The following is a 23,730-nucleotide window of genomic DNA, read 5'->3' as shown; positions in this document are numbered from 1 at the left end:
TTTTTGTTTGAGTAGAGGCAGGATTTGTCGATATCACGGCTGAATTATCACCCGAATCAACATTTTATATATCACTTGCATGTGTATTGTATTTCTGCTTGCTAAGTAGCAACAGCTTGAATCTAGATGCGTAGCAAAGGCACAAACATAAAAACAAGAACATGATTAGCAAGTATGTCTTTTTGCTTTTCTGGAGTAGGATCCCCCCAAATCAACAAAGCTAACTGTCTACTTTTAGTGAAGCGCTGTTAAAATTGGTTTTATCGCTTAGCTTAACTTCATCAAATATCAGGAAAGCTATCCTTCTCTTTACGTCTATCGTTTGAAAAACATTCTGTGAAAGTATTGAAGGCCTGTTTATTGATGCTATAAGAGCAGTTCATCCCTTTTTCAGAGGGTGGCTTAAATAAGGTTCAGGTGGATAGACAGCAGTTCATGATTAAGACAGTACTTAAATCCCTTAGCTCATTTTATTTTACGTAACAAACTCTCTACAGAAATTCATTCTGGTATCGCATTTTTCTTGTTTCTTTTCCTTACAGTTCCTGAGCATTGCATCGGCAACTAGTTTTTTTTTTTACTTAGAAACTTTGCGCTATATATATATATATATATATATATATATATATATATATATATATATATATATATATATATATATATGTTGTCTGTTCTTTGCTTGTATTTTCATTCATTCCAACAAGCAAATATTAGCCTTTTTTGCAGGAAGTTTGTTTCTAGTGTGTGTCAAATTTATGTTCGTATATTTTAATTTACAATTCAAAACATCCGTCTTTATTCTTTCTTCAAATTTTCGCATTTATAGCAACTACGGGAACTTTGTGGAACTAGGTGAACTCTGAGTCTCTGAGATACTTGTTTCTGAGAATCACTGATAAAGAACTCGATGTACATTTTGGTAGTTTTTTTTTTTTTTTTTTTTTTTTTTGTTTTTAAAGATGAGTAGTGCTGCCCACGAGACGAGAAGTACATTTTCAAATTTCAAATGAGACGAGAACCATGAAAAGCCTCGTCCCGTTTTCGAGTCGAGAAATTTCTCAAGTCTCACGAGCAAAACTAGTTCATCCAAGTCTTATATCTCAGACACTGTTTTAGTGTTACATCATCATCATCATCATCATAGCTGTTCTGCCATTATTGGCAGGTCACTTACCGCAACTGAGAAGCTTCCATGCTCCACACAGTCTTCCGCTAACTTCTTCTGTTTCACATACGATTTTTCTCTTTTGATATCGTCGATTAATTGTAGTCTACTTCGCGCCTCCCTCTCTTCCCTGCCATCATACCCTGTAGTACAGTTTCTTCTTAGCCAATGTCCCAACCAGTTTCTCTCCCTTTCCTTAATAATATCTAAAATTGTTCCTTTCTCCCCCATAATTTCTAAGATCTTCTCATTCGTTTTCCGCTCGACCCATCTAATTCTCACCATTCTTCTCTATACTCACATTTTCAAAGCTTCCAGTCGTTTTTCATAATTTTTACGTAATTTCTATGTTTCTGCAGTGTACAGGACAATACTCCACACGAAGCACTTGATGAGTCTTTTTTTCAACATGGCTAAGCGGCTAGCGTACGCGCCTTTGACGTGTGTAACCCGGGTTCGATTCCCGGTGGGAGCTCATGTGGTTCGGATTTCCACGTTAATCAGTAGGTCCCGTCTTACATAGCCTCGCTGCTGAACGGGACGTTAAACTCAAAATTAAATTAAATCTTTATTCAAGATTCCAGAAAATAGTATTTTCTTTCTCCTAAAGGCTTCTTTTGCCATTCCTATTCTTACTTTTATTTCACCTTCACACCGCATATCATTACTAATAATACTACCCAGATATCGAAAACTAGTCACCTGTTCTATTTTCTCATCTTCTACTTCTAAATTTGACACCGACCGCTTCGTTCCAATCACCATGATTCATAAATAAAAGCTGTAAATTGATAAAGTAATTGTACGAACACTTTACCAACTTCATGAAGAGCATTTATGAATGCTTAAAGATATGTCATTATATACAAAATACTCAAATAATAAATGTGGTTTATACGTTGTTATAAGAAACTCTTCTTGGGCTTTCCGTGACGTGTAATAACTTCTAGATGAAATAAAGAAAAGAGCTAAGTATAAATTTTGTACAAAAATTTACAGAACGAGACGAGAATCGAACCTAGACGAGACGAGATTACAAAATATTTAAGAGACGAGTCAAGCAAACAATAAGTTCCTCCGAAAAATACACATCCAAACTTGTCCCTAAGTAAACTACTGCCTATGCAATAGCACCTAAGAAATGCGTATTTACTTTTTTTTTACTAATATAAATTTCATATATAGGCTATTTTACTTTGAATACTTTATTCCAGTTTCTTGCTGACCCGTACAAATGCACGTGTTGCACATACATTTGAACTGGGCTTCTCTTTACGACGGGTAAAACTTTTTCTGTATGTATGTATGAACAGTGATATATATATATATATATATATATATATATATATATATATATATATGAAATGCAAAAAATATTTCCCTGGCAAGGAAGAAATTATTCTTTGTTGATCTGCGTAAAATACTTAACAAGAGGAAGAAAGTCTCCCTCATCTCCCAGTTAATTCGAAACCTTACAAATTTTATACCCTAACTTGTATACCCTTTTATATAATTTTTATACCCTAGCCCATCCAAGGGCAAAGTAGCACAGCATCTTATGAACTGTCTTTTTACTTAAAATTACTCAAACATCTAGTGCGTGGGTTCCTTGTTTTGATAGCCGGCCAAATAAGTTTGTGGTGGACAACATAGTGCTCGTGGGTTTTCTCGGAGTACTCCCGTTTCCTTTTCTTTCGCATTTCACCAATTCTTACATCATCATTCACTTGCTTTAATCATGCTTTTCTTTAGTGCAACAGGCATAATCATGAGACGTTAAACTCAAAGATTTCATTTCATTTTTACTTTTTTTTTAAAGTTACTCAACTGGCTAAAAACTAAAATACGAGGGTGGATTGGAAAGTTCGTAGCATGACCTACAAAATTAGAACATATTTGGCTAAGTTATGTTTTATTTTTCCACGTAATCTTCCTCTACCGAGACACATTTACGCCACCCCTTCGGTAACGCTTCTATACCACTTAAAAAAATGATTCCTCGAACCCTGCAAAATGTCCAAGTGCAGCGCTTTTCACTTCTGCATCCGAAGAAATAGGCTGATCCTCCAGCTCTTTTTCGGGTTTCTAAACAAGTGAAAGTACGAGGGGAAAGATCAGAAAAATAGTGCGGGTGAAACAACAGTTCTACAGGAATTAATTTCTGCCATGGATGCAAGGGACGTGTGAACACGCGCATTGGCTTGGTGAAACAAGACCTTTCTTCTCCATGTCACAAATGTCCATCACTTCCACCGGGTTAGCACCCTATAAACTCCTCACCTGAAACAATAGAGAAATTAAAATTTTACTACGAAGCTACTTTTTTTATTTCTTCGGAAACTCCATTCCTATTTATTATTGCAACTCCTGGGGAAAGTGTAAATTGCAAAAAATGTGAAACAGCTCCAAAATGTATCGTCATATCCTACATATGTTGCAGGATAGTGATGTAGGCCGGGTAAATATCCAGTGGGCGGTAAATAAAAACTAGGTATATACTTAGGTATTTACCCATTGTCAATTTACCTACCCAAACACTGAGTATTTTGCAGGAAAAAAGTAGTTTGAATTTTCTACATTTTTTCATACCTTTTCTACATATTTTTTAAATCATGGCACGACTGATATTTAATACTAAAACACATAGCAAATAATTTTATAGGAATTTTTACTGTAAGTTTTAGTGGTAAATATTTCTCGAGCGGTAGCTATCGTTATGTGATTATGCAAAGAAGTAATAGAAAGATAGATTCCTGCAAAATTATTTACTTTGTTTCTACTCTTCGTATACATTTATCACAAATGTCTTTGGTGTTTCACAAATGTAAAGGCATTAGAGATTAGATTACCATCTAGTGTGTAACCTAACAAGTTCAGCAGCTTAGCGTATTATTTGAATCTCATTCTTGTTTGATTTGGTTTCTGTTGTTGAGAGAAAAGAGCTAGTTGGTCATCTCTCATTGACAGTCTGACTTTAAAAAATCATCGAATACTTTCCTGTTAGAACAAGTGGGTCTATCTTGATCAAACGACTAAAAAGTATTTGGTTTCGTATTTTGCAACTACAATTATAAATAAAAGCAAATAATTCATTGGCATCGTTTGCTAGATTTGTAACGTCTTAAGAACAATTATATTCTGTATGTTAATAGACGAACATAATGAAAATATATTTTTATTCTCCGAAACAAACTGAAATGCTTAGAACTTACTTTTTAGTAAACTATATATCAATACGCATATGTATGCCAAACTGTATGTGTATGTGAAACCCGAAGGTTGGCTTGGTCCCTTGTTGGTATTCTAACGAGTGGGTAATTGGACGCCATAAGAAGTGCACTTAGTCAAGAATTCATTGCGGTAGAATGTCCAGTTCCTTTCGTCTAGGAGAAATAGCGGAAATGTAGAGTTACTGGGGAAACGAGTGGTAGAGGATATAAATAGCTAGGAAGTCAATACTGCGTTACTTAATATACATACAGATCTATCTACAATTACTGGAAAAAGAATGACTGTTAGTTCGTAATTAGTGCTCCTGTGAGATAGTTCGTAATTATTTCCTGTAAGAATGTACAAATTAGCAAGGAGGAAATCTAAATATTAATAATTGAAACTTAATTACTCGGCTGAAATACGTAAGTACTCAGGTATTTTACATCACTACTTCTGTATGCAAAAGTGTTGAATAGGACAGCACACAATATTGGTTACATAGTATAATTAAGTCTGTATTTTGTTCTGTTACAAACTTACCTACTCTTCATACAATAGTTCAGCATGAAACGGTTATCATTATCGTATTGGTATTTCGTAAGATATTCAGCCATTGACCAAAGAATAAAGCTTTATAGAATTCGAAAGTTCTTTAGTTTTTCGTGCACCAAATGTAGTGAAATGGGGCTCTATAGTCTAATGGTTAGATCTTGCGCTCGCATCCGCGTGCTCCTCGGTTCGATTTCCGGCCAGTGGCTTCCCAATTTTCGGCGTCCACTCAGTGTTGTGAGGCAAACTGGGGAGTCACGTGAATAAAAGACGTGACGGGCACTAGGTCTAGAAACTTCCTGATATGCCTGTTACAGATAAGGCGACGCAGCGCGCTGACCACGTGTTTTGTCGCTCGCTAACAAATAGCGTTGGAGCGGCTCAAGCCTACAAAGGGCTGTCACACCAGTAGTTGGTTTAGTTTTAAATGTAGTTAAATCCAATAGGTAGCGCATAGATCACGAGAGCCACCACGCATTACCTAAGTGCGAAGTAGGAAACCATGGTTGATTTCGTTGTAATAATTTGTTGTATTGTCTCAGTGACGCCATCTGGTTTTTACGCTGGATATCAACATTCAAGACGTAGTATAAATAGCAGGAAAAGAAACGAAGATGTTAATGTATCTATGGCGAATATAGAAAAAACTGATGAATTTTTTTTAAAAAAAGTAAAAGAAGGGAAAACGTGAAATGCGGAAATGTAATAGTGAGGTAGGCCCAAGGGCACCGATTTCTCTGTAAATTTGGGGGAGCCCATTCAGATGCAAAAGGTATATATATGAGGATTTTAAGCCGAATTGCATTCAAATTATGCCAAATATTGTATATTCATAAATACAATAGGGGCCCACATGAGCTTTGGGGGTCCCGGGCCCCCGGTCCCCCAGGATCGGCGCCCTTGGGTAGTCCTAATACTGTAATTCAGCATAATAAATATTTCCATTATTGTTATTATTATTATTATTATTAATAATAATAATAATAATAATAATAATAATAATAATAATAATAATAAAGTAATAAATACAATTAATACCAACAAACTATGAATATATGTTCAGCTAGTTAAATATTGTGAAAACAAAACGTAATTTAATTATATGCATTTTATTACATCTTCCTGTCTCATATTTATTTTTTGTTGTTTTGTTGTTGTTGTTGTCGCTAATTGTCCACGGATATTGCATACAATGTAAAAATTAAATTATCGAGTTTTTTTAATGTCTGTGCGGGTTTTTTTCCTCACATTATTACCTCTTTTAATATCAAAGCGTGTGATTGATTTGGAACTAAACATTATGAGAATTATTTCAATTAACAGATGGCCGGGTTGACACGTTATTGGAATTTAAATGAAAATACAGTAATTCATTAAAGTATTTATCTCGTCATTTCAAATAAATAACTAGGTTTATATATTACATCTCACGTGTGGAAAATACAATGAATTCATGAATAAAGTTACGCACATATGTGGTCTTCATAAAGTCTCATTAATATTAATGGTTTGTAAATAAAAAGATTGTAGGATGAAAAGAAAAGGACAATACTAATACAGCACGAAAGTCTTCCGAGGTGGCACTTGGATGACAAAACGAAAACTTTTAATGGTTCTTTAAGGGTGGTTTTACTCTATACATACAGCAAAAAGAATGGGTATTACTATTAATATTATTATTTTGCACCCTCCAGTGTTATTGACAGCATGATACCCATATACTCTAACCTTACCTATTCTTTGTATATAATTTTATTCAAGCATGTTGAACGCAAGGCCAAAACATATCAATATTAATAGCTGTATTATTCGTTAGTCAATACCCAGTTAGCATGGTGAACGCGGTTCGTTAAGGTATTTGGTCCAGGAATTAATTCGTGCGGTTGGTACGCACACATTGAAGCTGTAGTACAAACACAAAATACATAAATACCTTAAGAAAAATATTGTCCATCGCTAGCCACCACTTTCGCCCATCTGTCAGGCAATGTACGGATTCCGTGGCGAAAGAAGTCCTCATCCTTGGAAGCGATCCAGTCACAGACCCATGTTTCGATATCTTCTGAAGAAGTAAACCGCTGTCCAAACAAATCGTTGTTCGTGCAATCGAACAAGTAGTAGTCCGAAGGAGCAACGTCTGGTGAATACGGCGGGTGGGGTAAAACTTCCCATCCGACATTTTCTAAATATTTTTTGACCGGTTTTGCGACATGTGGGCGAGCGTTATCATGTTGAACAATAAGTTTATCATGTCTGTTCTCCCATTCTGGTCGTGTTCTGGCCAGAGCTTGCTTCAAACGCATTAATTGTCGTCGATAACGTTCTCCATTCATAGTTTCACCCGGTTGCAGCAGCTCATAGTACACCACACCTTTCATATCCCACCATATGCACAGCATAACCTTTGCACAGTGAATATCTCGTTTTGGTTGTGATGGACCTGGTTCACCTGGTTTCACCCAGGCCTTTTTTCGTTTAGGGTTCTCGTAATGGATCCACTTCTCATCACCCGTAATAATTCGATGCAGAAACCCCTTTCTGCTCTGTCGTTGAAGCAGCAATTCGCAAATGGTTTCTCGTCTTTCAGCGTCTCTGTCTTTCAATTCATGTGGAACCCAATGTGACATCTTTTGAATCATTCCCATGGCTTTCAAGCGTTTGGAGACTGTTGTTTGATCAACGCCTAATGCTGCTGCAAGTTGTTCCTGCGTTTGACACGAATCCTGCTCGAGCAATGCTGTCAATTCTTCGTCTTGAAATTTTTTGGGCTGTCCAGCTCGCTCTTGGTCTGCCAAGCCGAAATCACCACTTCTAAACCGTGCAAACCACTTCTGACACGTTCGCTCAACTAGAGCATGGTCACCATACACTTCCACCAAAATACGATGACTTTCAGTCGCATTTTTCTGCATGTTAAAGTAATGCAGCAGGACACCCCGCAAAAACACTTTATCAGGCACAAATTGCGCCATGTTCACTTAACTACAAACTGGTGTTGTTGACGCTTTAATCCACTGCCCTATACTACGAACGATACGCGATGACAGGGGTTTGCAACACATGTGTGGATACACGGAACTGTGGGACGCTCCGTTCGTTGCGCCATCTCTTGTCCACCCGCACGAATTAATTCCTAGACCAAATACTATACTAACATTGATATCTGTATTATTCGTCAGCCAATACCCTAGTTAGCATGGTGAATGCAAGGCCTTAATGTACTAACATTAAAAACTATTATTCATCAGCCAAATCTATCATTTGCAAAGAACAACGACTTAGCAAAAATGTCACAGCCGCCTCAAAACTTTGTGTATCAGATACATACAGTTATACTGTAATATTTGCCATGCACATATATAAATATCTTCATAACTGACACTGACAAACTGTATTAGTTATTACTTCTAGCTGCGAGTAGAATTTTACGCAGTATATTTGACACCAACTAACTCAAACGTATTATATTTTCCTTAATCTTTCTCGTAAATAGTTTCAGGCCCGCAACTAGAGGGGGCCCTGCCCCCCTAAACTTTTCGTGGCCCCTCCAGACCTCAGCACAAAAACACAATTTAGATATTTGTAAGAGAACTTTTGATGACTTGGCCCCCCCTAACTTATTCATGCCCCCCAAACTGTGGCTGGTTTCGGGCCTGAATAGTTTTGCTAATGAATGTTAATCTTGTATGAATTTTCTGACAAAATCTCATTAACACAAATGCTACCATCAGTTTTCGATCTTCTTACACTTTTTCTTGGGTATACTTCAAACAATGAAGACTCTGTCCGGAAGTTGATTTATCCACACCCATTTTAACAATTTACTCCAAAATACGATGGAGTTCAAGTGGCACCAGACATGTGTTAAAATTCAACACAAGTAGGGTAACACAGAACAATTGTATTGAATTAACACAGATTTTATTTCAATGTAGTATCTGTCACTTTAAGTCAGTGATTACCCCTCTTTATTGTTTTTTAACTAACAACAAACTTCATCGAACTTCCACGACATCCAGACACACTAAAATAAAATATTGTATTATTGATATCTGTCTCAAGGGCCTCAAAATTTATTTTAACGTATTAATGGCTTCATGTTAAAAATATATGTGTTTTACACAATCTAAACTTACAAGTCTCTTGTAGGCTTAAAATTTAATTATAAATTCTGTGATTTTGAGACGTTTCTTATAGGGCTGTACGACACGCCTGTTGGGAATCTCTTGTATCAAGTAATAATACTTGATTCGTATAGTATAGAAGTCTAATATAGTTTGTTGTTCTATCAATGCATATAGGTTGTTGTGTATTGCAACATATAGTTAATAATAATTTAGCTGAGAGGGTTCAAAGTTAACAAAAACACACATCATACCTGTCCGTCTTCAACTACAGATATAAACAAAACAAAACAAAACAAAAAAAAATCTGATTACAATTTGTTAATTAGTCGTGCTTCTGTTGTGTACTGCGCTCGCCCCCATGCCACACAGTGGTTTTCCGGAATGGAAATTGTCCCTAAAAGCCAGTAAACCTGATGTAAAATGTAAGGAATAAACGTGGGGAAGTCACTTTATCAAGAGACCACGGGTAAATTCAATCACAATAGAGGGACTACCGCAGGAACAGAGTGTTTATGACCAAAATTAAATTTGGGTTGCGTTGCGTGGAAAAGGGAAACCTTGGTGTGTATATACTGTGTATGTGTGCGTAATAGGGAGAGAGAAAGGAGTTAAATATTATATAACAACAATTCTGAACAACACTAAGTATTACTTGGTAAGCTGGCTCAGTAGTAGAGCGCTCACCTCTGGTGTGAGGGATACTTGGTTCGATCTCAGGCTACATGAATTTATGGTGCACAACATGGTCTCCGTGGTGGTTTCTCAAGATTCTCCCGTTTTTCCTTTCACATACTCATTGCACAGTTATTTCATAGCCATTCACTTGCATATCAGCCTCCACTGAGAAAAAATGTATGTGGCGTACGTAAAATCGTATGTTACGTTTGTAAATCCTGTAGTTTGTGGACTTAACGTACAGCAGACGTACAACTAAAAATGCGTGTTTTATAATACTTTCTTTATAAGTGTTCCATCTGTACGTACTTTCCGTATGAAACAATATTGGCGGTCAGGATCTCACTTACAAATGGACGTATATAACATAGAGCTGACGATGGTAACATCACATATGTATGTAATATAAGGAAGACTGTTAGATATCAGACATCCTGCAACGGCATGATGTAACATCTAGCAAGCAAGAGGATTCCGTATATTTGTACAATATACCGCTGTCCGGAAAACGGATTTTTCTCACTGTAAAGAACATAATCTTCGGACGTTAAATTACAAAATTCATTTCAAAACTAAGGACCACAGGATACGAAGAATTGATTGCTGAGCACTCGCCTTAAGAGCGAAGTTCTTTGGTTCAATCCCAGGCAGCGAAATTCTGGTCGAGAGCTTCACCATGATTATATGGTTAGTATATGAGCCTTCGGCATGGAGGCTCTGGTGCGATTATCACAAAGATCATGGGGTTCGATTTCGACACTAAGCTCATGTAGTTCAGATCCCACATTAAATTGTAAGAGTACGAATTTTATAACCTCGGTGCTGAAAAAAAACAGTTAAACTGCAACTAATGGGATACTGTGGCTCAGTGGTAGAGCGCTTACCTCTGGTGCAAGGGATCCGTAGTTCGATACCAGCCCAAACAAATTTATGGTGGAAAATATTGTGTCCACTGATTCTCTCAGAGTTCTCCCGTTTCCTCCCACTTTCTCATTCCACCAACTTTTCGTCATCATTAACCTTTATTAATCATCCTCACCTTTAGCTTAAAGGACACAAATGTAGGACATAAAACTAAAACTTTCATTTCATTTTGCTTTTCGAACTACTACTTTTCAACACTATAGTTGTCTGTGAGTGTTTTTGTTGCATGGTTTTTATTCCATGAATTCTTTCGTTATTTAATTTGCATGCTTCCATTCTTTGTAGCCTATAGTTCTTAAACGTGTGACGTCAAACTATAGATTTCAAATTTTTTTCTTCATTATTTTATATAGTAATCAAGAACGACGATGTAATGTAATCATATTAACTAAATTCTTGAGCACTTTGATAGCTTTGGGGATAACCTTTTATTTGTTTATATTCGTAATCAATGATTACTTCATGGGCGGCTCCGAGGAATCCCCACTCAGAAGCATATCTTCAATTGTGCCCAAAATGGGTTACGGGAATTTTTCGCAGTACAACTTTCACTGCCCGTGGTATTGAAAATCCCCCCCCCCCGAGTAAATTTTCTGAAATCCTTCACTGTTCTTAATCCTAATCCTTAATCCTTTATGTTTTTAAAACCTTGCCATCTAACTTGAGAGGCGATTTCTTATAATGAATAAGATTGGTTTGAAAAACTCATTCTTACATAGATACAGATTATACCTAAAGTCTGCAATTACCTACACGGTCTCACATGAGTGCCCGAAGAAAATTTTCTAGATTGGCGTCTCCCTGCTTGCTATATTACGTCTGGTATATAATATACGTGGTTTGCTGTATTACGTATACGCTTTCGTAAGCCAGGAGGCTTCCCCTTCCCTTTGGGCGTCCATGCTGTCTCAGCAATGATTGAAAATTAGAAAAATGTCAAGATACGTATCTTATTGTTTTGAGAGACTAACTTCGCGAGACAAAAAAAAAAAAATCATCCATTCGCAGTGTAGAGAAAATGCCTGACTTCAAGCATTTCGACTAACAAAGAAAAAGGATGAGATATTATTTGGAAAATCATTATAAAATAAAATATTTTCGTGTACTTTCGATATGTTATTTCTATCCAAAATGACGAAACTTATAAGAAATAATATGTTTATCAAGTTAAGAGTCTTCATCTCGGCGAAATTAAAATACCGCTAATTTTACAGTAATTACGTGATATCTTCAAATAGATAAAAGATAATTGAAATGTGGAACAAGAGCTCCCTAGACAATATTATTTTGCGTGAGATACCGTTATCACAAGTCACCTAGTGGCTTTATGTTTTCAGTTGTTTAGAAACGCGAAAATAAATGCCGATATTCAAAATGGCTCGAAATCGAAAGCAGATAAGTGAGTCGTGATAACGGTTTCTCATATAAAATGATATTGTCTAGGGCGCTCTTGTTCCACATTTCGATTATCTTTTATCTATTTGAAGATATCATATAATTAATGTAAAATTAGCGGTAATTTAATTTCGCCGGGATGAAGACTTAAAACGTTAAAAAAAATTGAGAATAAAATTAATTAATTTTTCATTTAATTAAAATTAAAGAAAGAGAGATGAACTTAGGGAATGGACATGATAAAAGATATGATGAAAGGAAAGTAAGGGAAGGAAAAAACATACTTCAGTAAATAGTATAAAAAAAGGACAGTGGCGGGTATTAAGGAAAGTCTCATCGATAAACTAAACTTAAATTTTATTGCTACAAGTTAAGGGGAGAAAACTTCAGAAAGTTGTATACAAGAATAAGTACATCAGGTAAACTTTCTTCCCTTACTTGGTAGAGACAAAATTTATTCTTTAAAGATGTGAGATCCCTTAAGAGCCGATACTGAAATTTTTATAACAAAGTGGAACAGTTAGCTAAAAACTGTAATGAATGGGAAGCTTCTAAATTTACGGCAAATGATATGCAGCGGTAGCAGGATACCGACCAACAATGATGATTGTCAAGGGCGCCGATCCTGGGGGACTCGGGCCCCCCAACACTCATGTGGGCCCCCACATTCTATTTATGAATATACAATATTTGGCATAATTTGAATGCAATTTGTCTTCAAATCCTCATATATGCCTTCTGCATCTGAATCTCCTTCCCCCCAAATTTACAGACAAATCGGTGCCGTTGATGATTATTATTACAGTTGGACCTTGATAACTCGATTTTTTTTATATTTCTTTGAACTCTCAATGTTAACCTCTGTAAGTTGAATATTTAAAAATTACAACCTTGATAAGTTTAATTTTAAGGGTTTCAGGGTCATATTAAAAAAAAAAAAAAAACCTTAGTAACTCGAACTTTCATACGGTATCTGCGAAACTCTACGAGTCGAAGTTTCCTCTGATGCGACTTCGATAACTCGAAGCTATATCTCTATGCTATTACGTAATTGTCATTGTAGCGAGTCCTAACATTGTGGTTAATGTTTACTTTAATTGTGCTTTACTCATGTCTAGTATTTTATTTTTACTAGTCATCTTATCTAATCTAAGGAATTCTCACAACTTCGAGTTATAAAGGTTGAATGAGTAAAACTTCGAGTTATAGAAGTTGAGTAAATAAAACTTCGAGTTATAGAGGTTGAATGAATACAACTTCGAGTTATAGAAGTTGAGCAAATAAAACTTCGAGTTATAGAGGTTGAATGAATAAAACTTCGAATTATAGATGCTGAATGAATAAAACTTCGAGTTATAGAAGTTGAATGAATACAACTTTGAGTTAAAGATTTTGAATGGATAAAACTTCGAGTTATAAAGGTTGAATGAATAAAACTTCGAGTTATAGAAGTTGAGCGAATAAAACTTCGAGTTATAGAGGTTGAATGAATAAAACTTCGAATTATAGATGCTGAATGAATAAAACTTCGAGTTATCGAAGTTGAATGAATAAAACTTTGAGTTATAGATGTTTAATGAATAAAACTTCGAGTTATAAATGTTGAATGAATAAAATTGAGCTATAGATGTTGAATTAATAAAACTTCAAGTTATAGATGTTGAGTGAATAAAACTTCGAGTTATAGAGGTTGAATGAATAAAACTTCGAGTTATAGAGATTGAATGAATAAAACTTCGAGCTATAGAGGTTGAATGAATAAAGCTTCGAGTTATAGATGCTATATAGTCGCTTTTCATTAGGAACGCGGAGCCTCGGTATCTCCATTTTTTGTTGTGGCTACCTTGATAACCTTAACTTTGATTATTCGAAAAACTTGATAACTTGAATTTTTATCTATTCCTTGAGCTTCGAGTTATCGATGTCCTACTGTATTTACAAATAAAAAAATATTTTTTTTAGAAAATTAAAAACATGGTTCCGTTTTTGAAAAGTTAACAAAGAAAAGGAAACAAACAATTCTGAAATCTAAAAAAATACTTCTTTAAAAACAAATTATTTTTTTAAAAAGTAAATTACTTTTTTAAAACAGTTTATTTACGCATGACTAAAACGAAAAACATGGGTAAAGCACTCTTATATATCATATAATGAATTTATAAATTCTTCAATTCTGAAGAAAATCAAGTGATTGTGTATGATAGCGTTTTCCATGCTTTTCTTCTGTCATGAAAAAATAGATTTTTAAAAAATGTTTAGAAAACAGAAGTCTTTTTACTTTTTAGTACGGTTTCTTTATTTTGTTTGTTAAAATTATCTGAAACTGAAAGCATGTTTTTTTTATATTAATTTTTTTAAAATTTTGTAGTACGATTAGTTTTATTTTTTTTTAAAAAAAAGCAATTTAGTTTAGAAAAAGAATATTTTATTTTCAAATGTGTTACGAAAAATCGTGAAAATCCGAACGTTTGTTCGAACGTGTGAATATAAACCCCTGTGTACTAGATAATCCCGCTTTAGTCAAGAGTAAACCTAGTTGTATACTGTTTAATAGTTCTAGCTTGCAAAAAAAAAAAAAAAATGATAGAAATTGTACACATACTCCCAATAGTAATTACCGATTGCGTTATTCTGTGTAAATAAAAGTAAGTTTTATTTGTCTCGCGCCTGAAAATACTACTCTTTTAACTGAAAATTCTCTCGATTTAAGTAAATAATATATTAGATTTAATTGTATAATCACTCGCTAAAGATAAACTACTCCATATTACATGGAGATTCTTAGTTGAATAAAAGAATCAATGGACATTAGGTATATTTGATTTGATTTAGAGTTTAGCGTCTTTTTCAGCAGCGAGGCTATATGAGACGGGGACCTGCAACTTAACGTGGAATCCGAACCACATGAACTTCTGCCGGGGATCGAAGTCGGGTCTCCCGCGCCAAAGGCGTGTACGCCAACCGCTGAGGGAGCTCTAGGTATATTTCTGTTGAGTATAAATTCAGTATGAGGAAACCAACGAGCTGTACTCGAATAAGTAAAGGGGGCACTGTTGCTCAGTGCTTATCTCTGGTGTGTGGGGACCCTGGTTCGATCTCTGACAAAGTAGGCTTGTAGTGGACAACATCGTGTCCGTGGTTTTCTCGTGGTATTCCCGTTTCCTTCCACATTCTCATCCCACTAATTCTTCCATCATCATTCACTTGCCTTAATCATCCATCTCCCTTAGCCTATCAGACATGATAGTGGATGTTCAACTGAAAAATTTCAATTTTTAAAATATGTAATCCAATATAAAATAGATAGTACGTACCAAAAGGGTGAAATCTATCTTTAAAATCAAGCAAGAGATTTAATTTTAAAAATATATAAATATATAGAAATATGTCTAAAAATAAGAATGGAATATTGTATTGCCACACGACTTATGACAATGACCAAAATTTGATTATTATATGACGTCAGAAAACGAGTGATATTAAGGTCGCAAGAGTTGAGGACACGGTTAAACCATTGTTTAGAGAAAACCGTGTTTTTTTTTTTTTTTTTTTTTTTTTTTGTTTAAAAAAAGTATTTTTACCGATCATTCAAGCAAAAGATACACACTGTGCACTTGTCATCATGACAATACAATGCTGTACATACGTAGGTTGTGACTGCTTCAAACATACAGAACATTGTTCATAAATGTTTGAGGTTTGTTTTGTTACAGATAAAACTCTCATAATCAGAAAGTTACTGATCCATTTAACGAATTGTTGTTAAATATTCCTTTTGTGCCATTGACATGAGCTTGACTGCAGATTTAAAAAAAAAAAATCCTTAAAACCACAAACATTATGTTTGTTTATGTATATGTGTATTTAGGTATTGTTTTATTTATTTATTTTCCTCTATACTTTTATATTTTTGCAGGGATTGTTTTCTCGAATCACGTTCCGAGAGCCTGTGTTTGTCGGAGGGCCAGGAAACACGACTGGTTTGGCTGAAAAGCTGCCCACAGATGAAGGTTTGCATGGCTGCATCCGTCATTTGGAAATAAACGATGTTGTCTACGGATTTAACTTGTCGCCGCAAGGGAGCGCTGTTAAAGGGTTCGATGTGGGTAAGTTGAGCTATTAATGTTTCTGGTTTGTTGAGCTATTTCAGGAATTTCGAGAACTCGCACGCACTGGTCGTGGTCATTCCCTAACTTTGTAGCAATTTATGCGCACATGCATACTGTCTCTCTCTCTCTCACTCTCTCTCTCCCCTCTACTAAACTTCTATCTACATATATATATATATATATTTCCATCTTCAGTCTGAACCCTATAGACATTTCATTTGTACGATGGTTGGTAGGCAATTGGTCTAATAATATGATGATTTTGTTTCGAAAACGCTAACAAGACCATAAATACATTCAAAGAAACAAGAATGTATCCCAAGTTCGAAAATTGTTTATTATACATGACATATTCATTACACTTACTATAGAGATAGCGAGACAGACCAAAACAGAGAGAGAGAGAGAAAAAGAATTGATTTGCTGCTGTTTTTTTATGTATAAATTATGATCACTTAGATGGAAAATCTGAAGATGGCTATTTTTCAATGTTTTCTCATTCAGGCTCACTCACTATTTTGAATAGGGTTTGCGCTTGCGCTTCAATAAGACTCATACTAACTCTAACTCACACTCGATCGAACTCCGGCTAGCTATCTTCAATGAGGCTCGCATTAGCTAGCTTTCAATTACCTCTGTTGTACTCGATAAATAGATATAACGAGTAAATAGATGTTATGGAATATGGGATATGGACCTACAACTTAACGCGAGATCTGAGCCACATAGGACTCTTAACAAGAATCGACCTAGAATCTTCTTGTGGAAGGCTGGAACACAAACCATTTGTCCATTAAGGAGCACATACACTGCCACCACTTGTTTTATTCAATATTCCTTTCTACTTTTCTCACACTGTAAAAGCGCGTTCCCTCGTCAGTCATCAGCCAGTTGAAATGATCGTAATGGATTGTTTATAAAGATTCGTCGGGTTTTAAAGTAAAATATGTAAAGAAAAGTAAGAAGAAAGAAAAGAAAAAGAAAAAGGAAAACTATTAGTACAAACGTTTGTGCTAATGATGAAACAAACGAACACACTTGAAAGTTTAACTTTTAATATTCGTAATCTTGACTTGTGATGACAGATGGCAGCACAAGCTTGGTTTTCAAAATGACATTAGATTGCGCCATGTGCCGAAGATGACTTAGCGCTTTTCCCATAGCCTCCTAGACCTCCCGATCTGAACGTTCGTAATTTTTTTCCTTGATTAGCATTCATATAAAAGGTACAGGCATTGCCTCCAGGACCAACAACTTTGGATGTGTTTCGGGATCGCATTACAACTGCATTTACGACCTTCAGCAGGGATACGCTAGAGCACATGTAGGACGAACTAGACTAAAGCAGAGATGTGCCTCATGTAACGAAAGGAAGCCACATCGAACACTTATAACACAGTACGTCCAAAACTTGGGCACTTACTGTATATTTTCATGTGTCATTCATTATTCGATGTGTTGTAATTTTTTTTTTAAATACAGCTCTTTCAAACCTGATGAATCACTTATAATCACCCTGTACTCGCATAACACCAACATTCACAGAATGCTCATATATATGTTCTTTTAATGTTCTAATACTCCATAAATATCTATAGCAAAACCTTTGATCTAAAAAGTTAGTGAAAAACAATCATGGACGTCCGGCAGCACAAAATTTCCTTATAACATTCCAATACTCTGAAGATATCAAGAGACAGGCCCGTAGCCAGCCCAAAAATGTAGGGGGGCCAGGTAGAAGTTAGGGGGACCGATCCAATTATATTATAGTTCATCACCATATTTTAGTTCATTTGCAAGCCTACCGTGAAATTTTAGTGGGAGCAGTAAAAATTTAGGGGGGACCGGTTCCTCCTAGACCCCCTGGATACGGGCCAGTCACTAGATAAATATCTTCACTTACAGCATAAGCATTGTAAATAGTGTTACTCTCGAGGCTAGTTTTGCGGCTCGAAAAGACTAGTATAGGTATGTTCTCTTCTCGAGAAATACATTTGTTTACGTAGAAAGAGTTCTGTCTCGTTTCGTATTTTGTCACAGAAAAATCTGCCACGTGTTATAGGCAAGATTATTCGTAAAGTACCGGAGAAATGTCGTTGTAATGTTCCAATGCTCCAAAACTTCTATCTTTAATAAAATATCTATACAGAAGTTACACTAATTCGCAAGGTATCCATGAAATGTCCTTACAATGCTTCATTCCTCTAAAATACATATTTCTTAAGTAAACCATTTCGTAGTCATGCGGTCTTCGCGTATAAATATTCATAGAACAAATAAACTTTTAAGGAAATATATAGTTCCACTTATTTATCTGTTGAAAATTAAATTTGGACCAAAAGAACTCGAATTCCTTTATAAATGGAATTTTCTTCACGTTCTCTTGAACTCTCCATAACACTCAATGTTAAAGTAACCTCTGTAAGTAGAATGTTTAAAAATTATAACCTCTATAATGCGAATTTGAAGGATTTCATAATCATGTTTAAAAACACAATAACTCGAATTTTCGTATTTTCGAACCTCTGCGAGTGAAAGTTTGCCTCTTTAAGTTGAACTTCTCTTGATATGACCTCGATAACTCCAAGCTATACCTCTATGCTTTTACGTGTCATTGTTGCTAGTCTTCCCATTGTTGTAATGTGTACTGTAAATGAGTTTTACTCATGTCTAATATTTTATTTTTACTATTCTTCTTATTTAATTTAAGGAACTTTTATAACTTCGAGTTATAGAGGTTGAATGAATAAAACTTCGAGTTATAGATGTTGAATGAATAAAACTTCGAGCTATAGAGGTTGAATGAATAAAACTTCGAGATATAGAAGTTGAATGAATAAAACTTCGAGTTATAGAGGTTGAATGAACAGAACTTCGAGTTATAGATGTTGAATGAATAAAGCTTCGAGTTATAGAGGTTGAATGAATAAAACTTCGAGTTATAGAGGTTGAATGAACAAAACTTCGAGTTATAGAGGTTGAATGAATAAAACTTCGAGTTATAGAAGTTGAGTAAATAAAACTTCGAGCTATAGAAGTTGAATGAATAAAACTTCGAGTTATAGATGTTGAATGAATAAAACTTCGAGTTATAGAGGTTGAGTGAACAGAACTTCGAGTTATAGAAGTTGAATGAATAAAACTTCGAGTTATAGATGTTGAATGAATAAAACTTCGAGTTATAGAAGTTGAGTGAATAAAACTTCGAGTTATAGAAGTTGAATGAATAAAACTTCTAGTTATAGATGTTGAATGAATAAAATTTCGAGTTATAGAAGTTGAATGAATAAAACTTCGAGTTATAGATTTTGAATAAATAAAACTTCGAGTTATAGATGTTGAACGAATAAAACTTCGAGTTATAGAGGTAGAATGAATAAAACTTCGAGCTATAGAAGTTGAATGAATAAAACTTCGAGTTATAGACGTTGAATGGACAAAACATCGACTTATAGAGGTTGAATGAATAAAATTTCGAGTTATAGAAGTTGAATGAATAAAACTTCGAGTTATAGATGCTATATAGTCGCTTTTAATTAGGAACGCGAAGCCTCGTTATCTCGAATTTTTGTTGTGGCCACCGTGATAACTCGAACCTTGATTGCTTGAAAAACTTGATAACTCAAATTTTTCTCTATTCCCTTCACCTTCGAGTTATCGAAGTCCCATTGTATTAGAAAGCCAAATTCTTTGCCTTTAACTCAATTTTACGCTACTGAATTCATTTTATGACTAAATTTAATCATCAATTTATTATCGTTTCATTAAACCACATAATTAGAAACATACATTCATTATTTAGGAAAAACAGGAAATTCTATATATCTGACCATATTAATATAATAATAATCTAGGGAAAAAAAATCAAATTAAGTATCGTTCTGGTTATTGCAACATCAGGTAACCGAAACGTATACCTTGCATTTTGTAATGCCAATTTTTTCATTTTTATTAATTTAGCAAGAGAGAAAAAAAAAACTGATTTAATTAACAAGTGGTTGGGAGAATGTAACCTGAGTAATATTGTGGATAATAATTTATTGCTTAACTAGATTTTGGCTTCGGAGGAAGAAATTGTTGAAATGCTATATTTCATTACAGGTGAAAAAAAATACGTCTCTTCCTCTTTCTCTATTACAATTGCCCTTCCTTACATATTGGTCTTTCTTAGTAAAATTACGCCTTGTTGAATTTGAGGACCAATTAGGAACTACCAGGAATATATATATATATATATATATATATATATATATATATATATATATATATATATGACTTATACACGAGTAATTTAATTTCTCCGTGTTACGAAACTGTCAATTAATTAGGAAGAATGATGTAATATTTGGTCTAGGAATTAATTCGTGCGGTTGGTACGCACACATTGAAGCTGTAGTACAAACACAAAATACATAAATACCTTAAGAAAAATATTGTCCATCGCTAGCCACCACTTTCGCCCATCTGTCAGGCAATGTACGGATTCCGTGGCGAAAGAAGTCCTCATCCTTGGAAGCGATCCAGTCAGAGACCCATGTTTCGATATCTTCTGAAGAAGTAAACCGCTGTCCAATCAAATCGTTGTTCATGCAATCGAACAAGTAGTAGTCCGAAGGAGCAACGTCTGGTGAATACGGCGGGTGGGGTAAAACTTCCCATCCGACATTTTCTAAATAGGTTTTGACCGGCTTTGCGACATGTGGGCGAGCGTTATCATGTTGAATAATAAGTTTATCATGTCTGTTCTCCCATTCTGGTCGTGTTCTGGCCAGAGCTTGCTTCAAACGCATTAATTGTCGTCGATAACGTTCTCCATTCATAGTTTCACCCGGTTGCAGCAGCTCATAGTACACCACACCTTTCATATCCCACCATATGCACAGCATAACCTTTGCACAGTGAATATCTCGTTTTGGTTGTGATGGACCTGGTTCACTTGGTTTCACCCAGGCCTTTTTTCGTTTAGGGTTCTCGTAATGGATCCACTTCTCATCACCCGTAATAATTCGATGCAGAAACCCCTTTCTGCTCTGTCGTTGAAGCAGCAATTCGCAAATGTTTTTTCGTCTTTCAACGTCTCTGTCTTTCAATTCATGTGGAACCCAATGTGACATCTTTTGAATCATTCCCATGGCTTTCAAGCTTTTGGAGACTGTTGTTTGATCAACGCCTAATGCTGCTGCAAGTTGTTCCTGCGTTTGACACGAATCCTGCTCGAGCAATGCTGTCAATTCTTCGTCTTGAAATTTTTTTGGCTGTCCAGCTCGCTCTTGGTCTGCCAAGCCGAAATCACCACTTCTAAACCGTGCAAACCACTTCTGACACGTTCGCTCAGCTAGAGCATGGTCACCATACACTTCCACCAAAATACGATGACTTTCAGTCGCACTTTTCTGCATGTTAAAGTAATGCAGCAGGACACCCCGCAAAAACACTTTATCAGGCACAAATTGCGCCATGTTCACTTAACTACAAACTGGTGTTGTTGACACTTTAATCCACTGCCCTATACTACGAACGATACGCGATGACAGGGGTTTGCAACACATGTGTGGATACACGGAACTGTGGGACGCTCCGTTCGTTGCGCCATCTCTTGTCCACCCGCACGAATTAATTCCTAGACCAAATACTAGATTTCATATTTTGTGGTGACATTCATTTTTCTTATTTGCTGTAGGCAGTGGCGTATTTAGGGGGCTATCCTGCTGAAGCCACTCCCGAAATAAAATTGTTAGTTTTTCACATTCCACGTGCAACAATAATCCTTTTTATCATTTCAAAGAATTTTATTGATTTTCCATTTTCTTATGCTCTTGGTTTAGAAATAATACTATATTTGTTAAATTTAATTTCACGTAAGAACTGTTCTTTTTTTTTTTTTTTTTGTTTCTTTTTCTTTCGTCCATTCTATTCTTCTGTTTCCGTTTCTTTTTCTTAGTTGTTACTTTCTTTCGTTTCTCCTATCATACTTTCGACCGTTGGAATTCAAGTCGGTCATCGTCAGTAACACTTGTAAGAGGAGCTGATAAGCGAAACTGGTGTTCCACACCAATTGCACGGATATCAACATAACGGGACTTTAATTATTTTAGCAAAAGAATATTTACATCGTTTAGTTATAAAGAAAGGTAATAGGATTAGGTAATTGAATTAAATAAAATCAAGAGGAGAGAATAAGTAGACCTGGAAATTAGGTAGGCCAAAAGGATGCTTTCTTTTTCTTCTATGCATAGAATAAAAGGTTAGATTCACTGCTAAATTTTTGTTGCAATTCTTGCTATTAAAACTTCAATTTATGCATAAATTAATATATATATATATATATATATATATATATATATATATATATATATGTAAAATTTTCAAACTCACATGGGCAATTGCCGCTCCCTGCTTCCCCGTGCTGTGCATAGCCCTCCCAAAACAAAATTCTAATTACGTCATGGTATACAGAATATTCTATAAATAAACAAAGAAACTTTGCAAGCGTTTTTAGGACCTCAATACAAGAAAAAAAGCTTTTTTTGCGAGTTTGGTCCAATTGGCCTGATTACAGAGATATGGCCAATTTGAAGTACTTAACTGCAATTGGTCGTAGGGTGCCTACACTTAATAAAATAACCGGCAAACATCACTCAATGTTCAGGCCGTCAATATAAGGAAAATGTTTATCTGAAACTTTGGTCGGAAATGCGTGATTATGGTGATAAGGCCAATTTAAAGCAATTAAGGTAGTTGTTCATAGGTGGCTGCACTCAATAAAACAACTGACAAACTTCGGATACGTGTTCAGGACCTCAATATAAGAAGAAAGTTTAAAGTGACTTTGATGAGAAAGTCCTATTTATGGAGATGGGGCCAATTTATGGCAATCACGAAGAAAGCAAAGTTTTATTTTTACTCAAAAATTCAAAGACATTCTTTCAGGTTAAAAAAATAGGTGGTTGGGTAACTATGCAGCTTAAGAGAGCAGCCGCACCTGCTTGACTCGCCAACACATCTGATGACAACATTGGTGACAACATAATTTAACGAACTTTACCTCGTTTTATTGGTAACATCTCTAAATTCTGCATAATTTATTCCAAGTTTTCGGAGAACTATCGTACTGTAAATTAACAGTATGCTATATATTCTTTAATACTAACGACGACCATATCCAGATATTTTTATTCGGGTATCGGATAGAAATTCATCTGGATTCGCAATATCCGAATGACAGGTAATATTCGAATAACATGTATGCAGATGACGAACCGCGATGTCCGAATAATGGATAATATCTGTAACGAATAATAAATAACATTTGGATAATAGATAATATCTGAATATCTAAAACATACAGATAATGCACAATACTTGATATTCGGATATATTTGTTTTCCGGATATTATTCCTTATCCATATTCTCCATTTTCTTTGAAAATGGATACCGGATACTTTAATATCCGAATATTTTGGTCATCCATCTCCACTTAATACGTAAACTGTGTAAATTCCAAACACATACTCCACATTAGCACACTGTCAGAATGTGTTTAATGATATCTCGAAGAACAATATTTAACAT

At 35.3% G+C, this 23,730-nt stretch overlaps 1 protein-coding gene across 1 annotated transcript in view; it reads left to right on the top strand.

The window, feature by feature from the left end:
• LOC145673136 (pikachurin-like) overlaps positions 1-23,730 on the top strand; it is a 322,467-nt gene that overhangs the window by 186,728 nt on the left and 112,009 nt on the right. Inside the window, exon 4 of the mRNA XM_081742544.1 lies at positions 15,965-16,154. Coding sequence (XP_081598670.1) covers positions 15,965-16,154 — 190 coding nt within the window. The remainder of the gene's footprint in view (positions 1-15,964; positions 16,155-23,730) is intronic.

The sequence above is a fragment of the Thermobia domestica genome, chromosome 16 (genome assembly GCF_964235325.1).
Source record: "Thermobia domestica chromosome 16, izTheDome1.hap1.1, whole genome shotgun sequence".
In the NCBI taxonomy this organism is placed as follows: domain Eukaryota; kingdom Metazoa; phylum Arthropoda; class Insecta; order Zygentoma; family Lepismatidae; genus Thermobia; species Thermobia domestica.
Note: the sequence above shows the minus strand (reverse complement) of the source record. Positions and strands in the feature narration are given on the sequence as shown.